The sequence below is a fragment of the Dendronephthya gigantea genome, unplaced genomic scaffold, assembly GCF_004324835.1.
Source record: "Dendronephthya gigantea isolate DGI-Jeju-01 unplaced genomic scaffold, DenGig_1.0 000156F, whole genome shotgun sequence".
Classification (NCBI taxonomy): Eukaryota; Metazoa; Cnidaria; class Anthozoa; order Malacalcyonacea; family Nephtheidae; genus Dendronephthya; species Dendronephthya gigantea.
In genome coordinates this window covers 319,077-341,501 of record NW_021163166.1, presented here as the reverse complement: position 1 = coordinate 341,501, position 22,425 = coordinate 319,077, and the positions used below count along the sequence as shown (strand labels likewise).

Genomic DNA, 22,425 nt, shown 5'->3' with positions numbered 1-22,425 from the left:
AAATAACAGCTGTGCTGGATTATGCAATTACTTGATGGTTTTATACGTGTTTGGATGGCTTGATCCAAACACGCGGAAATGTTGCAAGAGTGAAGAAAAGCGCACTGAAAAAAAATCCTAACTCTTTGTACTCTTTGTTATAATCTAATGATCGGATTATTATCTCTTTAGATGCTCACCTTCTGAATAGCATTAATTTTGTATGAAGTAAGGGTTTTTTTATCCACACCGTAAGAGATCGAAAAGGTCTTCACCCATTTATTACCCGAACTTTGAGTGGCAATTGCTGTAACAAGTTCCTGGTTGCCAAAATCGACTTGGAGCCATTGGTTCTGATCATTACTTGTGGGACGCCAAAAGTGTTCGCCGTTTAATCTTCCTTTTGATGTAGAAAATTCGTGTTCTGCAGTTGATGAAGACATCTGAGAATTCTTTATTCTTCCATTCTCTACTCCAAGTTGAACCTCACTGGCGTTGCAAAAACCTTGTTGTAAGAAATGCAAGAAAAGAAGGATACGTATGTAAGACATTTTGCTTAGTAAATAATGATATCTGAGAATTCTTTATCCTTCAAATCCTATACACTAAATGGAACTTTGCTGGTGTTGCAAAAACCTTTGTCTTTGGAAATGCAGAAAATTAATTAACATACGTAAATAAAATCTAAAAGAATAAGCTGTAATTTCCCTCCGTTCTTCCAACTAATAGCATGAAGGGAAAAAAATTTCAATTCTAATTCACAGTAAAGGGAAAAACAAACTCGATTCTTAACAGAAATAATAGAATTGCTTGAAATTTTAAAGTGCTCACGCGTCATATGAAATGAAGGAAATGAGTTTTGTTGAGGATCAGGCTTTTGATTGGTTGATTTTTATGCTCAGATCAGCTGGATATTATCATGAAAGATAATAATTCACGTAACCCGATTCTTCCACAATCCAACGCTTTGTTGGAATTAATTTAGGACGTGCATGTTGAAGGTAAACGAGGGACTGGAAACAAGTCAGACATGCTCAATGTTGAGCGTTGATTACCTGTGTAGCAGCCAATAACTTCGATTCTCAAGGATATGTGTTTAAACCAAGACAATGGGTGTATGCGAATATAACGCGCATTTATTGCTGGATATAAGCGATTTGTCACGACAGAATCCCAGTCATAATTTCCAGCGAATACCTTTATAATTAATTATTAATTAATTAATTTTATTAATACCCAATTATATATGATTGATAAAATTAACTTTTTACATTATATTTATAGGATACTTTTGATTAAGACCAGTGATTAAGAGACATTCGGGGCGAAAATGGTAACAACCTCTGGAGAGTGTTTAAAGTTTTAATAATGTAATAATAATCGGATTATTATCTCTTTGGCTGCTTACCTTCTGAGCTGCATTATAATTTTGTAGGAAGTGAGGTTTTCTTTATCCACGCCGTAAGAGATCGAGTAAGTTTTCACCCAATAATTATCACCAGAACCTTGAGTGGCAATCGCTGTAACAAATTCCTTTTTGCCAAGATCGACTTGGAGCCATTCGTTCTGATTGTCATCGCCCGGACGCCAAGAAGCTGCACCGTTTAATCTTCCTTTTGATGCGGAAAATCCATTTTTTTCAATTGATGATGACATCTGAGAATCATTTAATTTTCCATCTTCCACTCCAAATGGAACTTCACTGGTGTTGCAGGAACCTTCTCGTGGGAAATGCAAAAAAACAAGGTACGTACAACATAAAATCGAACAGAATCACTTCTTGAATAATTGCATACATTGGTTACGGTTATTGTAAATTGCACTATAACTCTAACTATAAGAAAAATGGAATATAAAATATGGAGCACTTTTGCTGTGAGAACCACAAATAAAGTGGTCGACGTCTGTGTTGAAAATATCTAGCCATGCATATATAAAAGGGAAAAACCAAAAAAGAAAGATTTAAGCTGATCTTACACGAAACGATCCTCTCCGAAAATATCGAAAATATTTTCCGACTCCGAAAATATCACTGTTGTCAAATCCTTTTTTTAGGTAATTTTTAATGTAAATAGTGGTCAGAAAGATACACTTCTATCATCACTGCATGGTCAAGGATATAATGGTTAAATATTTGTTAAAAAATTAATGCCAAACTTTTATATATATTTTGAAAGATACCGTAAAATTGAATTTATTTAAATAGATTATAATATATCATTTGTAATTACGGTATAATTGTGCTTATCGATTGGTTTTTAATAAAATATATGTTAAGTAAAATTTGCACATTTTGGCTTGAAATTTTGCAATTACAATACCCGGTTCTAATTCAAAATCTCCGGGCTGAGTTAGTACCCTTGCATGGCTTTTGGCCTGACTCCGGTTTAATCTGAAATCTGCACTTTTCTCGACACAAGACCAATGCTTATTTTATTCATTTTTATCTTACTTGATGTCGCAGAATCTTTGTCTGTTGTCACTCTTGATGTGGATGGTGCTTTAAAGAAAATTATATTTCGTTCGCTTATGCGGATATATAGGAATATTACTTTCACCAAATGGTTGGGAATATATATACGTATATATGTATATATATATATATATATATATATATATATATATATATATATATATATATATAATATATCATATTATATATATATATAATATATATATATATATATATATATATATATATATACACCCATTTGCAAAAACGTTGGCCGCAGATAGATATATAGATAGATACTCGAAATCTAATTAGAGCGCATATGTTGTGTAATATGATTGAAATCCCATACAAATGTAATCATATGCAATTCTAATTAGACTTCGAGTATCTATCTATCTATCTATCTGCGGCCAACGTTTTTGCAAATGGGTGTATATATATATATATATAATATATATAAATAATATATATATATATATATATATATATATATATAATATATATATATATATATATACAGAGAGTGTATAAAAAAAAATTTCCCAAATGTAAAATTTCCGTTTTTCAGGATATTTGGCAGAATTTGGCAATTTTTTGTGTTCCTAGAGATAGTTAAGACTTATGTGGTATACCTAGGCCAAGTTTGGTTTTTCATTACCAAAATTATGTTACTGGGGGGGGGGGGGTCCTTACAACTGATATTGAGAGGACTTGCGCGCGAAAATGTGAAGCTAAAATTGAGATATTAATAATTTTAGCTGTCTAAAAGTAGGAAAGCTTTTTAATAAACTGTCAAAGTTTCAGGAAAAATAATGCAAACTGGAAGCAACGCGCGACCCCTAAAAGTGACAAATATTTCATTGCGCGCAATGGATGAAATGCATCGTTGATTTTAGCGTGACCGATCTCATGCAAGGCTGGGCAAATGAATAAATTAAAGCGAGAAACTGAACAAGAAGACGAAGTGATTTAATAACAAGATTTTTATTCTTGATGTCAATCCTGAACATTTCTACCATTTCTTTCTAAGCAAACAGCGGCTCGTCTGAGCATAGTAAACACTGAACAGCGAACCACATTTGTCTTGCCGACCTCAAATTATCCATTTCGTTCGAAATTCTTTCTTGCAAATCGCCTACGCTACCACCGGCAAATCTAGGCGAATGGACAGACAAATGGTTCGCTGTTCAGTGTTTAGTATGATCAGACAAGCCGCAGTTTGCTTATAATGAAATGATGGATATGCTGAAGATTAACATCACGAAAAAATCGCTTTGTTTTTGTGTTCAGTTTCTCGCTTTAATTTATTCATTTGCCCACCTTGTATGAGATCGGTCACGCTAAAATCAACGGTGCATTTAATCCATTGCGCGCAATGAAATATTTGTCACCTTTAGGGGTCGCGCGTTGCTCCCAGTATGCATTATTTTTCCTGAAACTTTCACAGTTTATTAAAAAGCTTTCCTACTTTTAGACAGCTAAATAATATCTCAATTCCAGCTTCACACTTTCGCGCGCGAGCCTTCTCAATATCAGTGGAAAGGAACCACCCCCCCGGTAACGTAATTTTGTTAATGAAAAACGAAACTTGGCCTAGGTATACCAGATAAGTCTTAACTATCTCTAGGAACACAAAAATTTGCCAAATTCTGCAAAATATCCTGAAAAACGAAATTTTTGATACACCCTGTATATATATACACACTTTTTATCAGTGCATGGTTATATAAATTCATGTTCCGGTATTATAGAGAATATTTTGCCACGATTTTTCTTCTGTGATATTCACTGAGCCGGAGGCAAATAATTGCTATAAACGTTTTATAATGTTCACCATCATGACATGACGATATATCGTTCTATATATTTTGAAGCCGTGTCAACGGTCCATAGTTACAGTCCCCAATGTCGTACCTGTTTCTGGGCGCTGTGTCGCCTGGGGATTTGGGCTGGTTTGAGAACGATCTTTTGGGTTCTAAAAAATTGGAAATATTTGAACGTATATATAACTAAGGGTGGTCCAAAATCATAAAATCCTCTGTGGTGGCCATCTTCATAGGTTAGAGTCGTTTTATATATGTATAATATTTCGGAATGCTACAAACGCGGATATTGATGTAATTCAATACGCAATATAGACATGCAGTTATCACACGTGTGTGCATACTATGATTTTTACAAAATTTCACCCTCCCTTCTCTGAGCAATGGGGATTTACTGAAATTAGGATTTTTTTTTAAATGTGCATGCATATCCATTTAGAAACATAAATATATACTCACTTCATCCGATATTACAAGTTTGTAATGGTCAAAGTTTGAATTCTTCATCAAGTTTCCAGGTTCTTCTGAATAGGAAGTATTGAGTAATTCACAATTTTGTTCTGCTGTAGACTTTGTGTTTTTCTTGTAGTTTACAGATCTGCAGGAATTTCTATATTCGTAACATTTAACGATGCAATCATTTTCTGAATCTTGGTGGGTATACTTGATTCTCGATGCATTATTTTCCAGGCGGTGATCTTTAAAAGTAAAAAAATACGTAGAAAAAGTTTGTAACTATAACTAAGGGCGGTTTTCTACTAGTTTTTAATTGAAAAGAATATCGAATGAAAAATGTCTTTCGATTGAAAAATTGCGCCTTGTAAAAAACCGGCTTTATAAGGCATGTTTCAGACTTCAAACTTTTCAAGTGCCGAACCGAATGTTAATGAGTTCTAATCTGTTTAAATTTATATGCATTCGATTCGGCACATGAAAGGTTCGATATCTCATAAACAGTTCGACCGTTTACACTGCAGAGGGCCTCATTTACACTACAGTCAATTTGTTGAGACGGCATGGCTAAAATTGCATGGGCTTTGGTGATCAATACAAATTAAGGGCGGAAGCCACGCCGAATAAAAAATATGAAACTAAAGCTTGAAATAGAGTGGACGCAAGCCTTTAAAGGTGGGCTTTCAAATTAATGCAAACAGCCAGGCACAAACCGAACTAAACTCATTAGGTAAGCTTGACCTAACACACTAGTCTTTAAGGCCTAGTTCACACGTCGCATTTTGGCCGCGTCGAATGCAATTCAAACAATAGATAACGAGATGACGCCGATTGTAAAGCCTAAAAATTTTTGTTGTGAAAATAACAGTTTTGACGTTATATTTAAAAACATTAAGTAATTATAAGCATTGCTCTTCCGGGCCTGGTTGCATCAAGCCCGTTTAGCGAAAACTGTGGATAAGCCAAAATGAAATAACACTCTTAGAAATCTTTTAAACAAGACGCCTGTTCTGGCGTTAACTCCGGCGTGCCGTGCACGTGCCAGTCTTCAATATAAAGCTTTGGAACATACTCGATCTGCGCGTAATGAGTCAACTTGAATATTATGCACTGAATATCAAGTTGTAAACAGTACCTTTTTATTAAGCATTTAGTTCGCTTGTTGAGTAAAACGATAGACTTGCATTCTATTTTGAACTTATCCACCGTTGTTATCTAAACGGGCTGGTTACATCCGGCCCCTGCAGCACGCACTATTACCAGTAAACACAATTACGGCGCTGTTACACTATGCAATATTGCAATGCATTATAATTTCGAGGGATGTAAATTTGCAAAGAGTGTTCGAAATGCTAAGAAAGCGTTAGTATATCGTAAGAAATGACAACTTTAGATGCCTCAGGAGTAGAAATGCACTGCAGGTAATCGCAAGAAACATTGCATAGTGAACATGTAACACCGCCTTAACAAACTGCATGCAAATTGTCACTATATTTTATTGAAACATAAGTTAGTCTAATGCTTCATTAAAATTTGCTGTTATGAATTGATTTCAGTGTAATGACTTCACGGGTTAAAAAGTTATTATGAATCAAACCAGAATACTTTTTTGAGAAACCCGCGGGGCTTAGGTCCAACAGCCCTAATTTTTAAGGATTAAGTTTTTCAATGCGTACCGGGGCCTAACACATGCAAGCATAATAAACTTGCAATTATTTTGATCAACATACAGTTTTTCATTCATAGCTTTCAATATAATTTAGCGGCTATGTAAAACGCACCTATTTTGGAACGATCAAAACAAATGCTAATCTCTTCTCCAAAGGTTTCAACATTCAAATTTGCCACAATCCATAAACCTAAAAGGATATGAATTAAACTTTGTGTCCAGACCTTGCAAGATGAAAGAAAAACTGCTCCGGCCATTTTCTTTTGAACAGCTGCAATGCGACGGGACGCTGATGTTTTTTGGCAAAAACAGTGAAAAGTCCTTTTAAATGCTTTTAGCGATGTATACAGATTAACGGTATTTCCCCAGCAGGAATATTTATATTCTGAATCGAATATATTCAATAAAATTCTTAACACTGAGAAATTTCTCTCGATTGCGTCAAACTGCTGCTTCCACAAAAGTCGCACTCTCGAGTGTCGTAAAATTAATAAAAACTTCTAAATTTAAAAGGCATCGTTTTCGTTTCTTTAAGTATTTGTTTACTTTGCCTCCTTAAATTATTTTTTTGAACAAGTGGCATCTGATAGTCTAGATGAACCTATCCCAGACGTAGGCATGCAGCAACCTTATAATTAAGAAATGTTCCTGCGGATCTCTTTCACAACTGATATTATTTATCGGTCACGAAAAGAGAGATCTAATTCGTATTGACATAAGAGCAACGTGATCAACGTGATGCGGCAGTCGGTTTGTCTCTAACTAGAGCATTTTCAGTGATATTTAATTAAGGAAAGTTGTATTGCAGAATGTAAATTAGGGTATATTGAGTAGATATACACTTAACTTCAAACGTCTGGATGCGATGCTTTACATACACAAAGTCAACAAATGTGAAAGTGAGGCCAAGTTAGTTGGTCAAAGTCCAAAAGTCATGAAACACCTGCATGCAAAAAGTATGGAAAGCCGGTTGACTAATCAGAAAGCATATCCGAAAGTAAGGTCATGACATTGGCCATGAAATGGCCAGAAAGGCCAGAAATATCCTTGTTGTAGTTCACCCTATTTTTTCATACTATATTTATAAACAGTTGTATCTGCAGACGTTTTTGTTAATTCTAGCCATTAGAATGCCAATGAATAATATTATCATTCACTTTATCGTATTCTCAATTTTGATTAGTTAATTTACCTGCAGTTTACTGCGTGCAAATAATACTCTGAACATGCGCATTTGTTGAAAACGTTGCTCAGCTGCAAATAATAACATGAGCATGCGCATTGCTTTCAATTTTGTAAACAATGATGGCGACCCGCTTTGCTGAACTTTCGGAAATTAATATACACATTTCAAATTCAAGCCAGGAACAGTTGATGGCAAAATTAGTCAACTATAGGTCCTACGGCAGGAATCAAACCTGCGCTTTTGCGATACCGGTGCAATGCTCTTGCGAAAAATCATTTCGGAAAATGACTTGTTTGCTTACTCGATGAAAAAAAACGCAGAAAACACACAAAAATAACAAGATAAGTGATTGATAAAACAGGCATCTGCAAATAATTGGATCTGCTCGGCACCGACATTTCGCTCAACCTCGTCCAATAATTAATCACTATTTAAAATAATAAAACTTAGTCCAGTTTCTCTGTGAGTTCAGTGACGTCGGTAATCGCGAAGCATAAGATGGAAACTCTTGTATTAATATACACATACATACGAATTTCACTTGCAAAATTTTATATGAAAACAGCGAGGATCCTTCAAAAAAATTACAACAAATAAATTTTAAATAATCGAACAACATTATTACTCCGGCGTCAGCGACGGAGTTGAAAATTCGCCCTGGTTTTGTTTTGTTGTTTTTTTTTTTATTTTTTTTTATTTTTCGTCGTCGCAAGTCTGAATGGCGCGAAACATTGCAGTATTTAAAATGTGTATCTAACCGTATTTATCTACGTCCCAGTCTTATCTGCTAAGAGTTGTGGTGCACAGCTTTGGCTAATTTTCCGATGCGCGATTCGATTTCGCTCGCATGATACAGCAATTCCTCCAAGAGCAACAAATAAACCGTTCTTTTCACGCTTTTCGACTAAGTTTAGATTGAATTGGGGTAAGAATATATTTAATACATGTAGATTTTGGTCCTATTTTAATAATATCGCTGCTATTTCGCCGTTTGACAAGATGATGTGGTCGTGTATGGGTGCGTTGAACGTCGTAGTTTGCACAGGATTGAACATTAATTTTAATATAACTATATAAGCGCGAATTCCAAAGGCAAAGTGTAAAACAAAGCGAATATATCATGCACTTTATTTACATTTTTGAACAATTGAACTTCTATACTTTTTAAAGTACAATGTCCTTTTGAATTTCGCGATCGAACATTTAGGTTCGCAAGGCATCTAAATGCGAATATGAACTGTATTGTTTATGTTCAGAAGCTCTATATTGAAGACTGGCACGTGCGCCGGAGTTAACGCCAGAACAGGCGTCTTGTTCCATAAAAAATGTTTTAAAAAACAAATAAAAATGTACGAAAAATTAACAAAACCGGTTTGCTTTTCTGCCAAAAAATATCGTGGGATGTCGCGGGGAAAAAATGCGGTTTTGGGAACGAATCTGATTGGTCGAAAAGAAAACAAATGGGTGTGCTTGTCGAGAATCGAATTGACGTTTCCCTGAAATGTGTTTTATTGAAATTAATTATTTGTATTTAAATTTGAAATTATTCATTTGTATTTTCAGTCGATTTAAAATTTCAGCATTTCTATTTTTTCAAAAAAAAATTATAGCTGGAAACTTTGACTTGTTCGTGCTTAATGCTTTAAACTTCACCCCCATTCACAGCGCAACTCGACTAAGTTTTATTATTTATTGGGATTCCTATCTTTCAGCGCAGCTTTTATAATATAGCCGAATTCATATTAGGGAGGGAAACTCTCTCGTCCGAATTGACCCGTCTAACTTTCCCATCATCAGATCTTCAGATCAGTGATTATGACGCTGAGACGATACATTACGGCTGTATATGAGTTCACTAATTACTCGGGTCTTCGCAACGAATCGAAATTGTCCCAAAATCGTTTCTCTCGCGGTTGTTACGACCACACACGACAACATCAGATTACGTCATACAACTGTAATTTTCACACCAAAAATTAGAAGTTACAAGCTCAAACCCTAGGCAGCCCAGAAATCTGCTTACTTATAATCTGTTGAAATCTGTTTTTTATATTGATATATAATACAGTAATTAGTACAGACAGCAGAAGCTGATCGCGCGCGTAACAATGTAGTCCATGACTGAGTATAAACAGATTTTTGGGCTGCCTATGCTGAAACGAGATAACCGTGTAGCCGTAGCCGGTAGCCCGATTGAACGCCTGAGCAGGCGTATTGTTATGATGTAAGCAGGAGAACACAGTTAAAAAATATAACTGCATTGCAAGTTGCAAGAAAAATTGTAATGTGTAACATGGCCTTAATACTGAGCCGACTACATTTAAAGCAGTCAGCATCGCGGGACAAAAACTATTTCTAAAATTCATTTTTATTGCAATATTGGTAAAATAATGCATCAAATATCTATCGCTTCTAATTACAGTTGCCATTTCTTACGAGTTCCTCCTGGATTTTTCTCGTCTCTGATGGACCTCTCACAGTACGTCCTAAATTTCTAAATACATGAAAAATCATAATAACTGGAACTTTGCATAGCGGGACAAAATCGTCAGGCAGGCTACGCCATCACTGAAAATTATCCGTTGCTTGGTGTAACATCATCGTAACCTTAGCATTCTTTAAATTAGGGATTCTCTTTAATAATTGTAAAACATTTAAACAACATGACGTGTCAAGAGAGCATAATCTTGTGAACAACGATAACAAAGGCTATATTAACTTCACCTCAATCGCTCCAAGGAGTGGGCTTTTTTTGCCTTCCAAATAACTTCGGTCCACCAGTTTCTCTGTCTTGAAGCATGATGAAACTAAACTAGAATGCTGTGATATTCGTATCCAGTATAATCCAGTTTTTGCGGCATCATTGCGTATTGAACATTATAAAACTGAAATTTATAATAAAATTGAAATTTGACCTCGTGAGGAAGCCATCTTGAAATCGTACGATTTCGCAGGAGACGACGTCACCAAAACGTCACACATTTACCTGAGTACTTCATGTTGTATCGACAAAATGGCGATAACGGAAAGATCACGGGATAAGCATGCGCTCCTGAGTTAGGACGTTCTTAAACCTGCTGTTAGAAAATGCGGTTATTAGTATGAGGTAGGTTAATTAATTCCAGCCTATGGTTCCAGGGAGTATCCAATTTTTATTCTAGTATATATAGGTCAGTGGATCAAACAACACTGTCTTTGAGAATAGTCCTCAAAACATGGGATTTAACGGCTGAGATGAAAAGTTAAGGGATGGGATGCCAATGGACGAAAAGTTAAAGTTGCGAAACGCATTCGCGTAATTTGGGCGGTATAAATTTGCAATAACGAGCATGGCCTTAAAAAACAAAAGACAAAACTTCTCTATCTTGAACTGCCGTAAGAAAAGTGATAAATGAAAACTTATAAATAATGTGCTGTAATTATTCATTTTTGGGAATTCTTCTTATTAATTTTTATATTTGTTTTCAAATCAAATACTGATTCGAAACAAGAAGCACTGTGCTCATCAGTAGATGAATGCATGACTAGATTGACATCTTCAGTAATGCATAAACCAAACGACAACTCGGGAGATTTTCCACAAATTTGTTAGTAATAAAGATCTTTGAACAAATTCTTTGACATCTGCCTTCCATGACCTCCAGAAGATATGTGGGAAAACGACATTTAAAGGGCACCAAATCCCACGCCGCCTCATTAAAGGAGATTTTTGCCATCCAAATTACTTTTTGGCGTAACTTCAACAAATGGCAAAGTTTCGATTCCGCAATTTCTGCTCTTCTAAAGACTTTCATTCTCTTGCTATGAAGTTGTGTACAATTTACTAACTTTCTTTTTCTTTGGTGTTTGACGAATGCATGCAAAACTTTGCTTCCCTCCCGAAAGTGATGTAGTAAAATTGAATGCGTTTGATATTTATTCATTGCTCTTGTAAATCCGTTTCTACCGATTTCTTCATCATGTTTCGATCCGAAAGATCAGAAGGAAAAACAAAAATCAAGATGCTGTGAAATTTATAATGTTGTTGCAGCAATAGATACCCATTCAAAAACTTAACAAAATTTATAAACATGTGCATGACTCGTGCTATCAACAATTCTCAAAATGGCAGATGCTTATTCGTGTATACTGAACTTTGAAACGTCATCTTCGAAAGACAGACATAAAACATGGGATTGTTTTCTTTATCGTGTTAAATTTATTAAATACGTCATTACTAACACAAGGTACTCAATTTGTCTTTTTCCCAGCTATATTTTCAGCTTGAAATGCACATACCGCCATCTTTTTTGTATAATTGTTGATTTAATTATAATTTATTACCAGTGCATGTTGGATTACAGATTATTAAGTGATTATTCAGATACAATAATACTACACTACTTCTACGCATGCTCGTATATCTGACTGTAATATAGTTATTGTATTTGATGCCACTACATTGCTAATGACTAACTATATATATACATATATACTTATCTCTTATTAACTTCACAAACTGTTCATTCAGTGATCATCTACTAAGCATATAATTATTCAACTGCTTCGTAAGATTCACCAAGTCCAGGGCTACAATAAAATATTAAGAATGCATGTTGATTTCGATATTCTATTTCTATATAAAACTATGAGAAACGTATGTAGCCAATAAGGTTTTGCAAGTTTAATTGACTAATTTGTTATTAAACTATTCTGAAAGCCAAATGTAAAGCAATGAATGTATTTATACGTTTACTAACTGTCAAAAGTTTCAAGTTTTGGCCTCTGAAGAAGTCTGGGGCTGCAGGGACAGAATTACAGAAAAGTGCGCAGTCTTTTTACCAAAGCAATTACACGAGGAGGAAGCCTGATCGTATTGGTAGGTACAAACGATTTGCAGATACACAAGAGGACGTGTTTTTAATATTATCATTGCGACTTTTTTAACATTACTTCACACTTGATTATGGGATGAAATTGTAAAAGTATAATGCTCTATTGCAAAAAAAAGTTCTTCAATGAATGAAGTCGTCCTCGCTTGTCTCTGTAAGCCCTTGACCCTCGCTGTTCCCGTGGTTCTGGCCACACAGTTGGCATATCCCGTACATAAGGCATAAATTACATAATTTTAAACGAAAGCAAGACACAGACTTGGTGTTAACCTCGGGTCGTTGTAACGCCGCACGGCCAATAAAGACAAACGGCCAATAAAGATGTCTGAGATCTGACGTTTGTAGAATACACATTCAAATGTTGGAAATAAATCGTAAACAAACGGTAGGATTTAATGTTACAGACGCGATGATGCACCAGTGGTAAAAAACGCAATAAATGCCATGCAAAGGTGAAAATATTTTGTTTAGGAATATCGCAGTTCCACGCAGTCAAATATACTATCTGCCATATAACCTTGGCTTCGTTTGTCCCCTCAGGTTTCATCCCAATATTTTATAATAAACTGACAATTATATGAAGTATATAAAGTAAATAAGGTTAGTACATACCTCAGTAACAACCATAAAGCTCAATTCGCATACCTATATAACTACGCCAAGACACTGGATGTATACGAATATAACGAGCAGTGATTGGTAGATGCAGGACATTCTTCACAATGGTATCCCAGTCACTATTCCCATCAAATATCTAGACAAAGTTGCAAATTAACACTGATGTATTTTCTTGAAAATCATAAAATCCTATCCAAATCCGTTTAGAAATCCGCTTCCTATGATAGTACTGTACATTCAGTGACAAACAAACAACAGACATACTTTTACATAAACGTGTGCAGTATACGAAAACAACGAGGAATTTCGTTTTGAACTGAAGCCGGTCTTCCACTAGGCGATACTTTTCGATCGAAGGAATTTTTTGCTCGATTTTCTTTTCAATTGTGACCGATCAAAGGCATCCACCGCGGTCGATTTCTCACAATTGAAAAGAAAATCGAGCGGAAAACTTTTTTTGATCGGAAAATTCCGCCTACTGGAAAACCGGCTTAATTAATGAATCGGCAAATTTGTATACTTTTTTTAAATACTTCATGTAAAATGGTAAATAATGTGCTTTTTCACCGAAAATTGTCAATATTTATGCATTGTGATTGGTCTAAAACAAAATTCCTCCTTGTTGTATCAGAATGCTTCATGCATGCCGGGCTCGTCCGGAATATTCTCGTTAGTTTATTGCTTCGGGAGTGCTAACTGGCTGCTAATAGTGTTTAGAAGATTAAGAACAGCTGCAGCTAAAGACAAAAGATCCACCATTACAAAGCGTTCTGTAAATATTTCTTCCATACTTAAATTTTCCCGCGTTACCAAAGCGATGACCCGGGTAAATGTCCCGGTGTTATGAGCCAATTTTATGAGCGATTACCTAGCTGATACTGAAGAGAGTAAATAATTGATTTATTTGTATGAGAAACTTTATGACAGTTTTTGGCATGTGGCATGTCCACCGCTTAAGGTGGCTCGATACAGTTTCTCGAGTTTTTTAGATGCACATTTTAAACAGGGATATCAAGCATTTATTTATCAAATATTTCGCCACACTCAGGTCAAAAAGTTAATTACTTTTGAAGGAAACATATCTAGAGCAGAAATCTATTCAGAAATTGTGCCTGCATGGCGCCCGTTACCATGGCAACAGAGACGTTTCAAAATGCCCCCAAACAGGGTTTAATTGTATTTACATCGGAAACGAGTTCGGTGACCCTCAATTATTAGTATTAAAAGTTTACGCTATAGATGCTTTATCTATAAAAAAGTCTTAAATTTTTTTTAATATGTTAAAATAACGTTTTTGTTAACAGAAAAAAAAATTCCTCATGACAGAATTTTTTGAATACTTTTTAATAGATAAAGCAACAATAGCGTAAACGTTTAATACAAAGGAATTGAGGGTCACCGAACTGGTTTGCGATATAAACACGATTAAACCCTGTTTGGCGGCCATTTTGAAACGTCTCTCTTGCCATGGTAACGAGTGACACGCACAAGTTTTGAATAGATTTCCGCTCAAGATATGTTTCCTGCAAAGTATATTAACTTTTAGCGTTCTAGCGAAGTATTTAGATCATCGATATCCCGGTTTAAAAAGTGCACCAAAAATGTCGAGAAACTGTATCGAGCCACCGCCACCCTTGGAATAACCTACCCCAGACTTTATTAACTGTATTTCTTTATACGGCCTGTAGTGCAATAATTCTAACCTTATCATCACCCTCATCTTTGTAAGTCTCGAATGTTGTTCCATTCAAACTATACTTCACGAAATAAGTCTTCACCCAACGATCGATATAAGAATTTTGATAATAAAAATATCCTCCCTGAGTGGCAATCCCTGAGACAACTTCCTTCTTTCCAAGATCAACCTGTATCCACGGGTTCTTGTCGTTTACTCCTGCTCTCCATCCAGCTCTCCATCCTGCTCTCTTAACTGCTCTCCTTCCTGCTCTCCATTCTCCCCATTCTCCAATGTTGTACAATCGCCCATGCGCTGCTGAGGCCCATTTTTCCAGATAACTCGAAGAAGAAGTCAATTGAAAATCTTTAACTTTCTTCTTATCTTCCACGCCAAGTGTCTTTTCACCAGCTTTGCAAGGAATAGCATTAACTAGAGAGAATTTTAAAAATTTAAACCTGTGCCGTTTGGACGAAACTAGATGAGTCTAAATGTAATTACATGCTTATTCACCTCCTATAAATATACAGAATAAAAGACATAAGACTAGTTGCATATCACACAAGCGCTAGATATACATGACTAGTTTCAAAGAGATTAATAACTATCGTTAAAGAACTAATATAACCACTGTTTGGGCCAAATGAGCCTTGTACAACCACTTGGTTTAGCACTAAACATTTAAAACAAAACACTATTTCTTGCGAAAACAATTAGAATCCAGTACGGGCCAAACAAGTGCAATCCATTGCTCTACCTTTTTTTAGAATATGATATAAAATACAATACAATAAACTATATTTAGACATGGTAAAATCTTCAGTTACAGGGAGTTATAGTATATAAATATAAATCTAGAAGTTACTGCTTTACAAGGTTGCCGTGTGGGAGTCCGGTTTCAGGCTTGAAATACCTATTTATTGCTTTTTTAAAGTGATAGAAAGATTGAAGCTTTCGTACGTTTTCAGGGAGACTATTGCACAATATTACTCCGCTGTAGCAAAAGCTTCGTTTCAGATAATTTGTTCACGGCTTGGGCAAGTTTAATTTCATTTCAGAGTTTCGTACATTATAGTCCAAGCTGCGAAGAGAAAAGAGATCTTGTAGATAAGTGGGCATATTTCAAATTAGTACCTTGAAAACTAAGTTAGCTTTTTGTCTTTTACGTCGTAATGAAAGGTTATCAAAACATAAAGTGTCCAGAAGTATCCCAGCACTGGCATGATAATTAGTCCTCAACTGACCCTTGCAGCCCAGTTCTGGAGTTTTTGTGGTTTACAGTTTAGTTTTTCACCAAGACTGTCCCATGCAGACCGAGGAACAGTAGTCAAAATGAGGTTAAATTAATGCTCGATAAATTTGAATAGCTGTGTCAGTTGTTATAAATGGTCTTACGCGTTTTAAATCACCAATGGCTGACGCAACCTTTTTAGACATTTTATCAATATGCATGGCCCAGCTGAGAGGTTGGTCAATATGTGTTCCTATGGCCTTATAATTAACAGAGGTAACCCTTCTGATCTCATAGTCATTTATTTTAATCGCTAGTTCATCATTTATGGTGGCCATTTTTGCCGAGATCCGATTGTCATCTCAACCCTATCTCGTGATTAAGTTTTGGTGTAAAATCAACGTTTATAGAGAGGTTAAGATCGACTTCCACTACGAGTACCGATACCAATAATCAATCACGCGCTTGCGCAAACGTAACAATCGTCCAAAATGTGACAACACTGGGAGTAGGGAGTACCGTTTTGGGGCTGAGATTGGAAGTGGATAGGTAGGCGAAGTACCGAATTATCCCCGAGCTGGTGCGGAGCACCGTGCGAGGGTACTAATTCCGTCCGGAGATTAGGAATTACACCCGGGACCCGGGAAAACATAGTGGAATCCAAAGTCGCCTAAATTTGGACCATGGACGTTCAATGGTCATGGTACTTGTGCGCACGCGCAAAATTTGAACGAGTGACGACTGGTAATTAGCAACTTGCTGATTGGCTAAGACGAAACGTTCGTGTTTCAGTGAAAAACGTCAGCAATTTAACTGTCATTTTGCAAACCATTTTTTTAAAAAAATGTTTCGAGAACACAATATTAAATGTGCAATCAAATAACAGATAAAACACTGGGAAGAGTTTAAGGTATTATCAGAACTGGAAGAATTAGCGGTGAAAAGGAACAACTGATTTATAATCCTTGAAATGGTAGGAGTCTATTTTATTTCGAGGTTTCTTTCGTGTTTGCTGTACGAATACATTTTATGACCTTGGTACAGTATGTCGTTTATCTCGGTTTTGCGAAGACGTGACCGACTATTTAAGGCTTTACATCATCGTTTTAACTTCAAAAAGAGTTCTTAAAAGTGTACTTTGGAGTTTTAATATAGCAAATATCACTCTAAAGATTTATAGAGTCGACTGCAATCACTGCATGAATTTAATAATCGAAAAACAACATTCGACGTTCACTGCTTGGTTATTTATATTATTTGTGCTGTTTTGATGTTTTGAAGGTTTAGCTATAATGGAGTATTAACTCCCACTTAAGCTGTGAAAGTCCATAACTTAATGAACGGAAAGCAACAGGAAAATGGGTGATTTCACTTCACCTTTACGACTGCGTTTGTTCCCGAAAAATTTGAAACATCAGCTATCGGCTTTACAATTAGGACATTTCATAATATTGAAGGTTAGGTCTGGCTAGCTCAGGAAATATTTTGCTTCGTTTGAAATGGCGAGGGTTTGCTGCATTCATGTATTTCTAGTATTTACTGTATTATTGTCATTTTCTGCAGTAGTTTTTTAATAATATTATTTAGTTTTTAGTTGTGTATTGTTTCTGCTTTGTTTCGTGAGACTTAGGGATTGTGATTAGAGTTTTTGATGTGAATACAGCTGCTATACTCCACCATGTTTATTTACTTCTTACGGAAGTCACAATCTTAACGCTTTAAAATTTCCGCCCTGCCAAACTGTAATACGTTATGTATTTTCGTATCGGTACTGGTAGTGGAAGTAGATCTTAACCTCTCTTATATCACCCAGTTGGCAGTAATCTAAGTTTTCAGCATCCATCGAGCCAATATTTTTTTTAAATTCTAAGAAGAGACTTATACAGGAGAGTCAGAAAGTCTATGATATATTTTCGTAGAAATAAGAATTTTGTCGAGTTAAATTTCTTTGTATTACGTAAAACGAGATGCACATCAGCACAAACATCATGGGGTCCTGACATATAGACTTTTGTTACCCTGCTGTACCGTTCAAAGTTGTAACCGATTTTTTGCAAAACGCAACTATATAATGTAAAAGGAAACGTTGTCCCTACTGATGTGCGCATACCGCTAAATTAATAAGTCTCGTATGATTATACAGCGAGCAGCAGTTGTAGATTTGAATAGCGTGAAAAGACGTGCCCAATAGTCTTGCAACGATAACGCCTCCCACCCACCCGGGGAAGGCAGTCACGAGGTTGCTGTTCGCTTGCGATCCTATACATAAGTAACAGTGTTGACTGCTAATTCGCGCGAGATCTTGACCGTGTCCAGGTCAAGATTCAATTGGTGCATTATCAAATCAACAAGCTACATCAGCAGATGTCCCATAATAGCAGATTACCATGCGCTCTTCATCTCCCTATCGTCTATTCGTCTCACGAACGTCTATTGCTAGTCCAGACACCTCGTTATTAGTCGAAAATTTTCACATTTTTATTTCAGTACATTTTATGAAAACGCAATTAAGAAGAAAATTTTCAAAGTTACAATTACTATTTGCAAACTTCGGCCTGCACTGCTTTTAATCCTACCTCTTTCACAACTATAAAGTTCCACTCTCAATGAAATGGCATTGTTCCATGTCTTTGGGTGTATGCGGATATAACGAGCTGTTACAGCTGGTGATAAGACATTTGTCACAACAGAATCTCTGTCCGTATTTCCATCGAACACCTGAAAGGAAATGTTGAATGGTCGCTGTAATTTCACTATTTCATATTTTACTTGGGTCTCTTCATATTAAATTTTAAAATATTGTAAAATAGCAAAGCCCAGTTGCCTCCGCATGCCTTAGTAAGCAGCGAACAAATGTGGAAGTCCCCCTCTCTGCCCCATGGCTCAGGCATACCTGCCTAAAAGTCTGTATTTTTGACTGAATGACAATATAGAATATTAATTTTTTCGAACGGGATTGACTGTCGCGTTCTTTGTTCACTAATTGGAATCAAATAATTCTAAAATCAACATACCGACCGCGCGGGAACCAACAACTAATGTCACACTTTGTAACACAACTAATGTATAACCAGAGATTCCACCATAAACCTCACCCATCTTGACGCTTCGTGACATTATGTATATAACTTCAGACCAAAATCATTTAAGTATTATGCAGCAATTAGCCATAACTCCGGCAAATCATCACAGCTTTAGTAATTAATTAATGTCACAAATCGTCATACTTATATAGGGAATGATGAAAAAAGATGCAAATTTTTTAGCGAAGACTACAGAGTGTATGAAAAAGAAGACATTTAGAAATTAGCATCAAATGTGGTATAACAACTGCCTTAATAGACAAAACACTTCTCGACGTTTCGACCTGAGGGCCTTCGTATCGAGAGTTAGTATGAAAGGAAGTGTTTTTAAATTTCCTTATAAGGAAATGTTAAAAAAAGAGACAAAACGTTTTTAGCGAAGACTACAGAGTGTATAAAAAAGAAAACCTTTAGAAATTAATTAATTGTTTACTTTAAAGGCTTATCACTATGCTATGCCTTTGGATGTGTAAAATATTGTCAGCTTTGTGCATATATTACATATCTTTGTTAGAAGCCCAAAAGCCTTCCTGCTTCTGGAAATTTGACATAATTTCTAAAAGCAAAATTCTGCACAATAATGCATGACCAAAAAAGAGTTTTTATCGCCCAGACTTATATCAAGATGTAAAGTACAGTTGTGGTACAAAACACGTTTTGAGAAAAGTTTTTAATCGAAATTCACCGGCGAAAAACACAAACTTGAATACTGATGCTGGTGTGAAATTAATGAGCAGGAATAATTCCTGCCATGCATTAGATTTTATTCGATTGTGCATGTTTGCCCCCCCGTTGGTTTGGAAAAATTTTCCAGGCATTTAGATTATAACAATAGTTTAATATCTAACGGTCTTCTTTTTTTATACACCCTGCGTAGAAAAAAGCGCTTGCTGTTTCATTATCTCAGGAAATTAAATTTCGTCAGATTGTGGAAGCACAATGAGTGTTACAATTAGGTCATAGAATGACGACGTGGTTGAGACTGGATCACATTTTATGATCAGAAAAAATATTCATTTCCCCCTGGAAACTGTCTGCTAAAAGATAGTTAAAAGTGGATAGCAATCTGATTGAACAACAGCTTAAGAAATTTCTTAATGGTTTCTGTGTTTGGATAGCCTGATCCAAACACGCGGGAATGTTCCGAGAGTTCAGAAAAGTGCATTGAAACAAAATCCCGACTCTTTGTGCAATAATGCAATAATAGGATTATTATCTATTTTGCTTCCCACCTTCTGAGTTAACGTTGCATTAATTTTGTATGAAGTGAGGTTTTCTTTATCCACACCGTAAGATATCGAATACGTCTTCACCCAAAAACTACCACCAGAACCTTGAGTGGCAATTGCTGTAACAATTTCCTGGTTGCCAAGATCGACTTGGAGCCATTGGTTCTGATCACTCTTTGTGGAATACCAAGAGTCTACACCGTTTAATCTCCCTTTTGATACAGAAAATCCATTTTCATCAGTTGATGATGACATCTGATAATTCTTTATTCTTCCATCCTCTACTCCAAGTGGAACCTCACTGGTGTTGCAAAAACCTTGTTGTAAGAAATGCAAAAAAAGAAAGATAAGTACGTAACATAATACATTTTATTCAGTATAAATGATCACAACTTAAAGTTTTATATCCCTCCATCCTCTACCCCAAATGAAACTTCGGTGGTGTTGGAAGAACCTTCGCCGTAGGAAATGCAAAAAGATAATTAAGATACGTAAATAAAATCTGTAATGTCCTGAGTAACTTGTAATTTCTCTCCGTACGTCCAACTAATAGTATGAAGGGAGAAAAATTTAAATTCTTATTTAAAGTAAAGTCAAAAACAAACGTGTTTCCCAACAGAAATAATAGAATTGCTTCAAATTTTCAAGTGCTGACGTCATATGAAATGAAGGAAATGAGTTTTGTCGAGGATCTGGTTTTTGATTCGTTGATTTTTATGCTCAGATCAGCTGGATATTATCATGAAAGATAAGAATTTCACGCCACCGGACACCGGAGTTAATTTGACATGTCCGTGTTGAAGGTAAACGAGTAACTGGAAACAAATCAGACATGCTTAATGTTGAGTATTATTTACCTGTGTAGCAACCAATAACTTCGATCCTCAAGGATATGTGATTAAACCAAGACACTGGGTGTATGCGAATATAACGCGCATTTATTGCTGGATAGAATAGATTTGTTACGACAGAATTCTTGTCATAATTTGCAGCGAATACCTTTATAAGTTATAAATGATTCATAAAATTGACTTTTTATATTATATTTATGGGCTACTTTTTATTAAGACCAGTGATTAAGACACATGACATTCCGGACAAAAATGGTAACAACCTCGGAGAGTGTTTAAAACTTTAATAATTTAATAATTATGCATGGGATTATTATCTCTTTAGCTGCTCACCTTCTGAGTTGCATTAATTTTGTACGAAGTGAGGTTTTCTTTATCCACACCGTAAGAGATCGAATAAGTCTTCACCCAATAACGATTAGAACCAGAACCTTGAGTGGCAATCGCTGTAAAAAGTTCCTTCTTGCCTATATCGACTTGGAGCCATTGGTTCTGATTGTCATCGTCCGGACGCCAAAAGTCTTCACCGTTTAATCTCCCTTTTGATGCGGAAAATCCATTTTTTTCAGTTGATGATGACATCTGAGAATCCTTTATCCTCCCATCCTTTACTCTAAATGGAACTTCACTGGTGTTGCAGGAACCTTGTCGTGGGAAATGCAAAAAAGCAAGGTACGTACAACATAAAATCTAACAGAATTACTTCTTCAACAATAGCCTTCTGAAGTGCTTACGTCACACAGTTTTCTATCTATACAATTTTGTCCCACTTGTTTCCCAGATTGCATTGCGATTAATTGTTCGAGACCGACAAGACGTAAGCACCTCAAAGGTCTATTGCGTACATTCGTTACGGAGCACTTTTGCTGTGAGAACCGCAAATAAAGTGGTCGATGTCTGTGTTGAAAAGATATGTAATGCGAGGGCCGGTTGTATCAAGCCAATTTAGCTTAAATGGAGGTTAAGTTCAAAATAGAACTGAGCAAGTCTATTAGCTTCTATTGTTTTATTTAACAAGTAAATTAAATGTTTTTAACCTTCATACATAGATAATACAACTAGCTACATATTCTGTGCATGTTATTCAAGTTGACTCATTCCAGAGACTTGTAAAAGTGATATAAGCTAAACGGGCTTGATACAACCGGCCCAATGGTTTTATTCACACTTTGGTATTCATTTTAAACTTACGTGATGTGGACGAGACCATTATTGTTGTCGTTTTCGGTGTTGATGGTTCTGTAAAGAAGATATTCATCTGCATATATATGACATGTATAACTTTTAATTGCACTACATATG

The 22,425-nt window shown here is 35.8% G+C and overlaps 2 protein-coding genes across 2 annotated transcripts; both read right to left on the bottom strand.

Moving 5' to 3' along the window:
• Window positions 1-577: 577 nt before the first annotated feature.
• On the bottom strand, window positions 578-19,059 carry LOC114537313 (lactadherin-like). Its single transcript, XM_028558454.1, has 7 exons — window positions 18,975-19,059; window positions 15,243-15,245; window positions 14,758-15,161; window positions 13,061-13,190; window positions 1,465-1,700; window positions 1,035-1,176; window positions 578-621 (listed from the first exon to the last, which is right to left on the bottom strand). The coding sequence occupies exons 1-7, from the start codon at window positions 19,057-19,059 to the stop codon at window positions 578-580; spliced, it is 1,044 nt and encodes a 347-aa protein (XP_028414255.1).
• A 1,135-nt stretch (window positions 19,060-20,194) lies between these two features.
• LOC114537312 (EGF-like repeat and discoidin I-like domain-containing protein 3) lies at window positions 20,195-21,705 on the bottom strand. Its single transcript, XM_028558453.1, has 3 exons — window positions 21,457-21,705; window positions 21,130-21,271; window positions 20,195-20,589 (listed from the first exon to the last, which is right to left on the bottom strand). Exons 1-3 carry the CDS (start codon window positions 21,703-21,705, stop codon window positions 20,195-20,197), a joined length of 786 nt encoding a protein of 261 aa, XP_028414254.1.
• Between the last annotated feature and the right edge of the window lie 720 nt (window positions 21,706-22,425).

What these genes read in the sequence shown, in the direction of transcription:
- LOC114537313 (XM_028558454.1), bottom strand. Translation starts at nt 19,059, where the DNA reads ATGGGTGAGGTTTATGGTGGAATCTCTGGTTATACATTAGTTGTGTTA. An exon ending in TATGCGAATTGAGCTTTATG is followed by an intron (nt 1,701 to 13,060) that starts GTTGTTACTGAG and finishes ATTTCCCACGAG; the next exon opens with AAGGTTCCTGCAACACCAGT. An exon ending in GTTCTGGTGATAATTATTGG is followed by an intron (nt 1,177 to 1,464) that starts GTGAAAACTTAC and finishes TTAATTATAAAG; the next exon opens with GTATTCGCTGGAAATTATGA.
- LOC114537312 (XM_028558453.1), bottom strand. Translation starts at nt 21,705, where the DNA reads ATGTCATCATCAACTGAAAAAAATGGATTTTCCGCATCAAAAGGGAGA. An exon ending in AAATTAATGCAACTCAGAAG is followed by an intron (nt 21,272 to 21,456) that starts GTGAGCAGCTAA and finishes TAACTTATAAAG; the next exon opens with GTATTCGCTGCAAATTATGA. An exon ending in AGTTATTGGTTGCTACACAG is followed by an intron (nt 20,590 to 21,129) that starts GTAAATAATACT and finishes TCTTACAACAAG; the next exon opens with GTTTTTGCAACACCAGTGAG.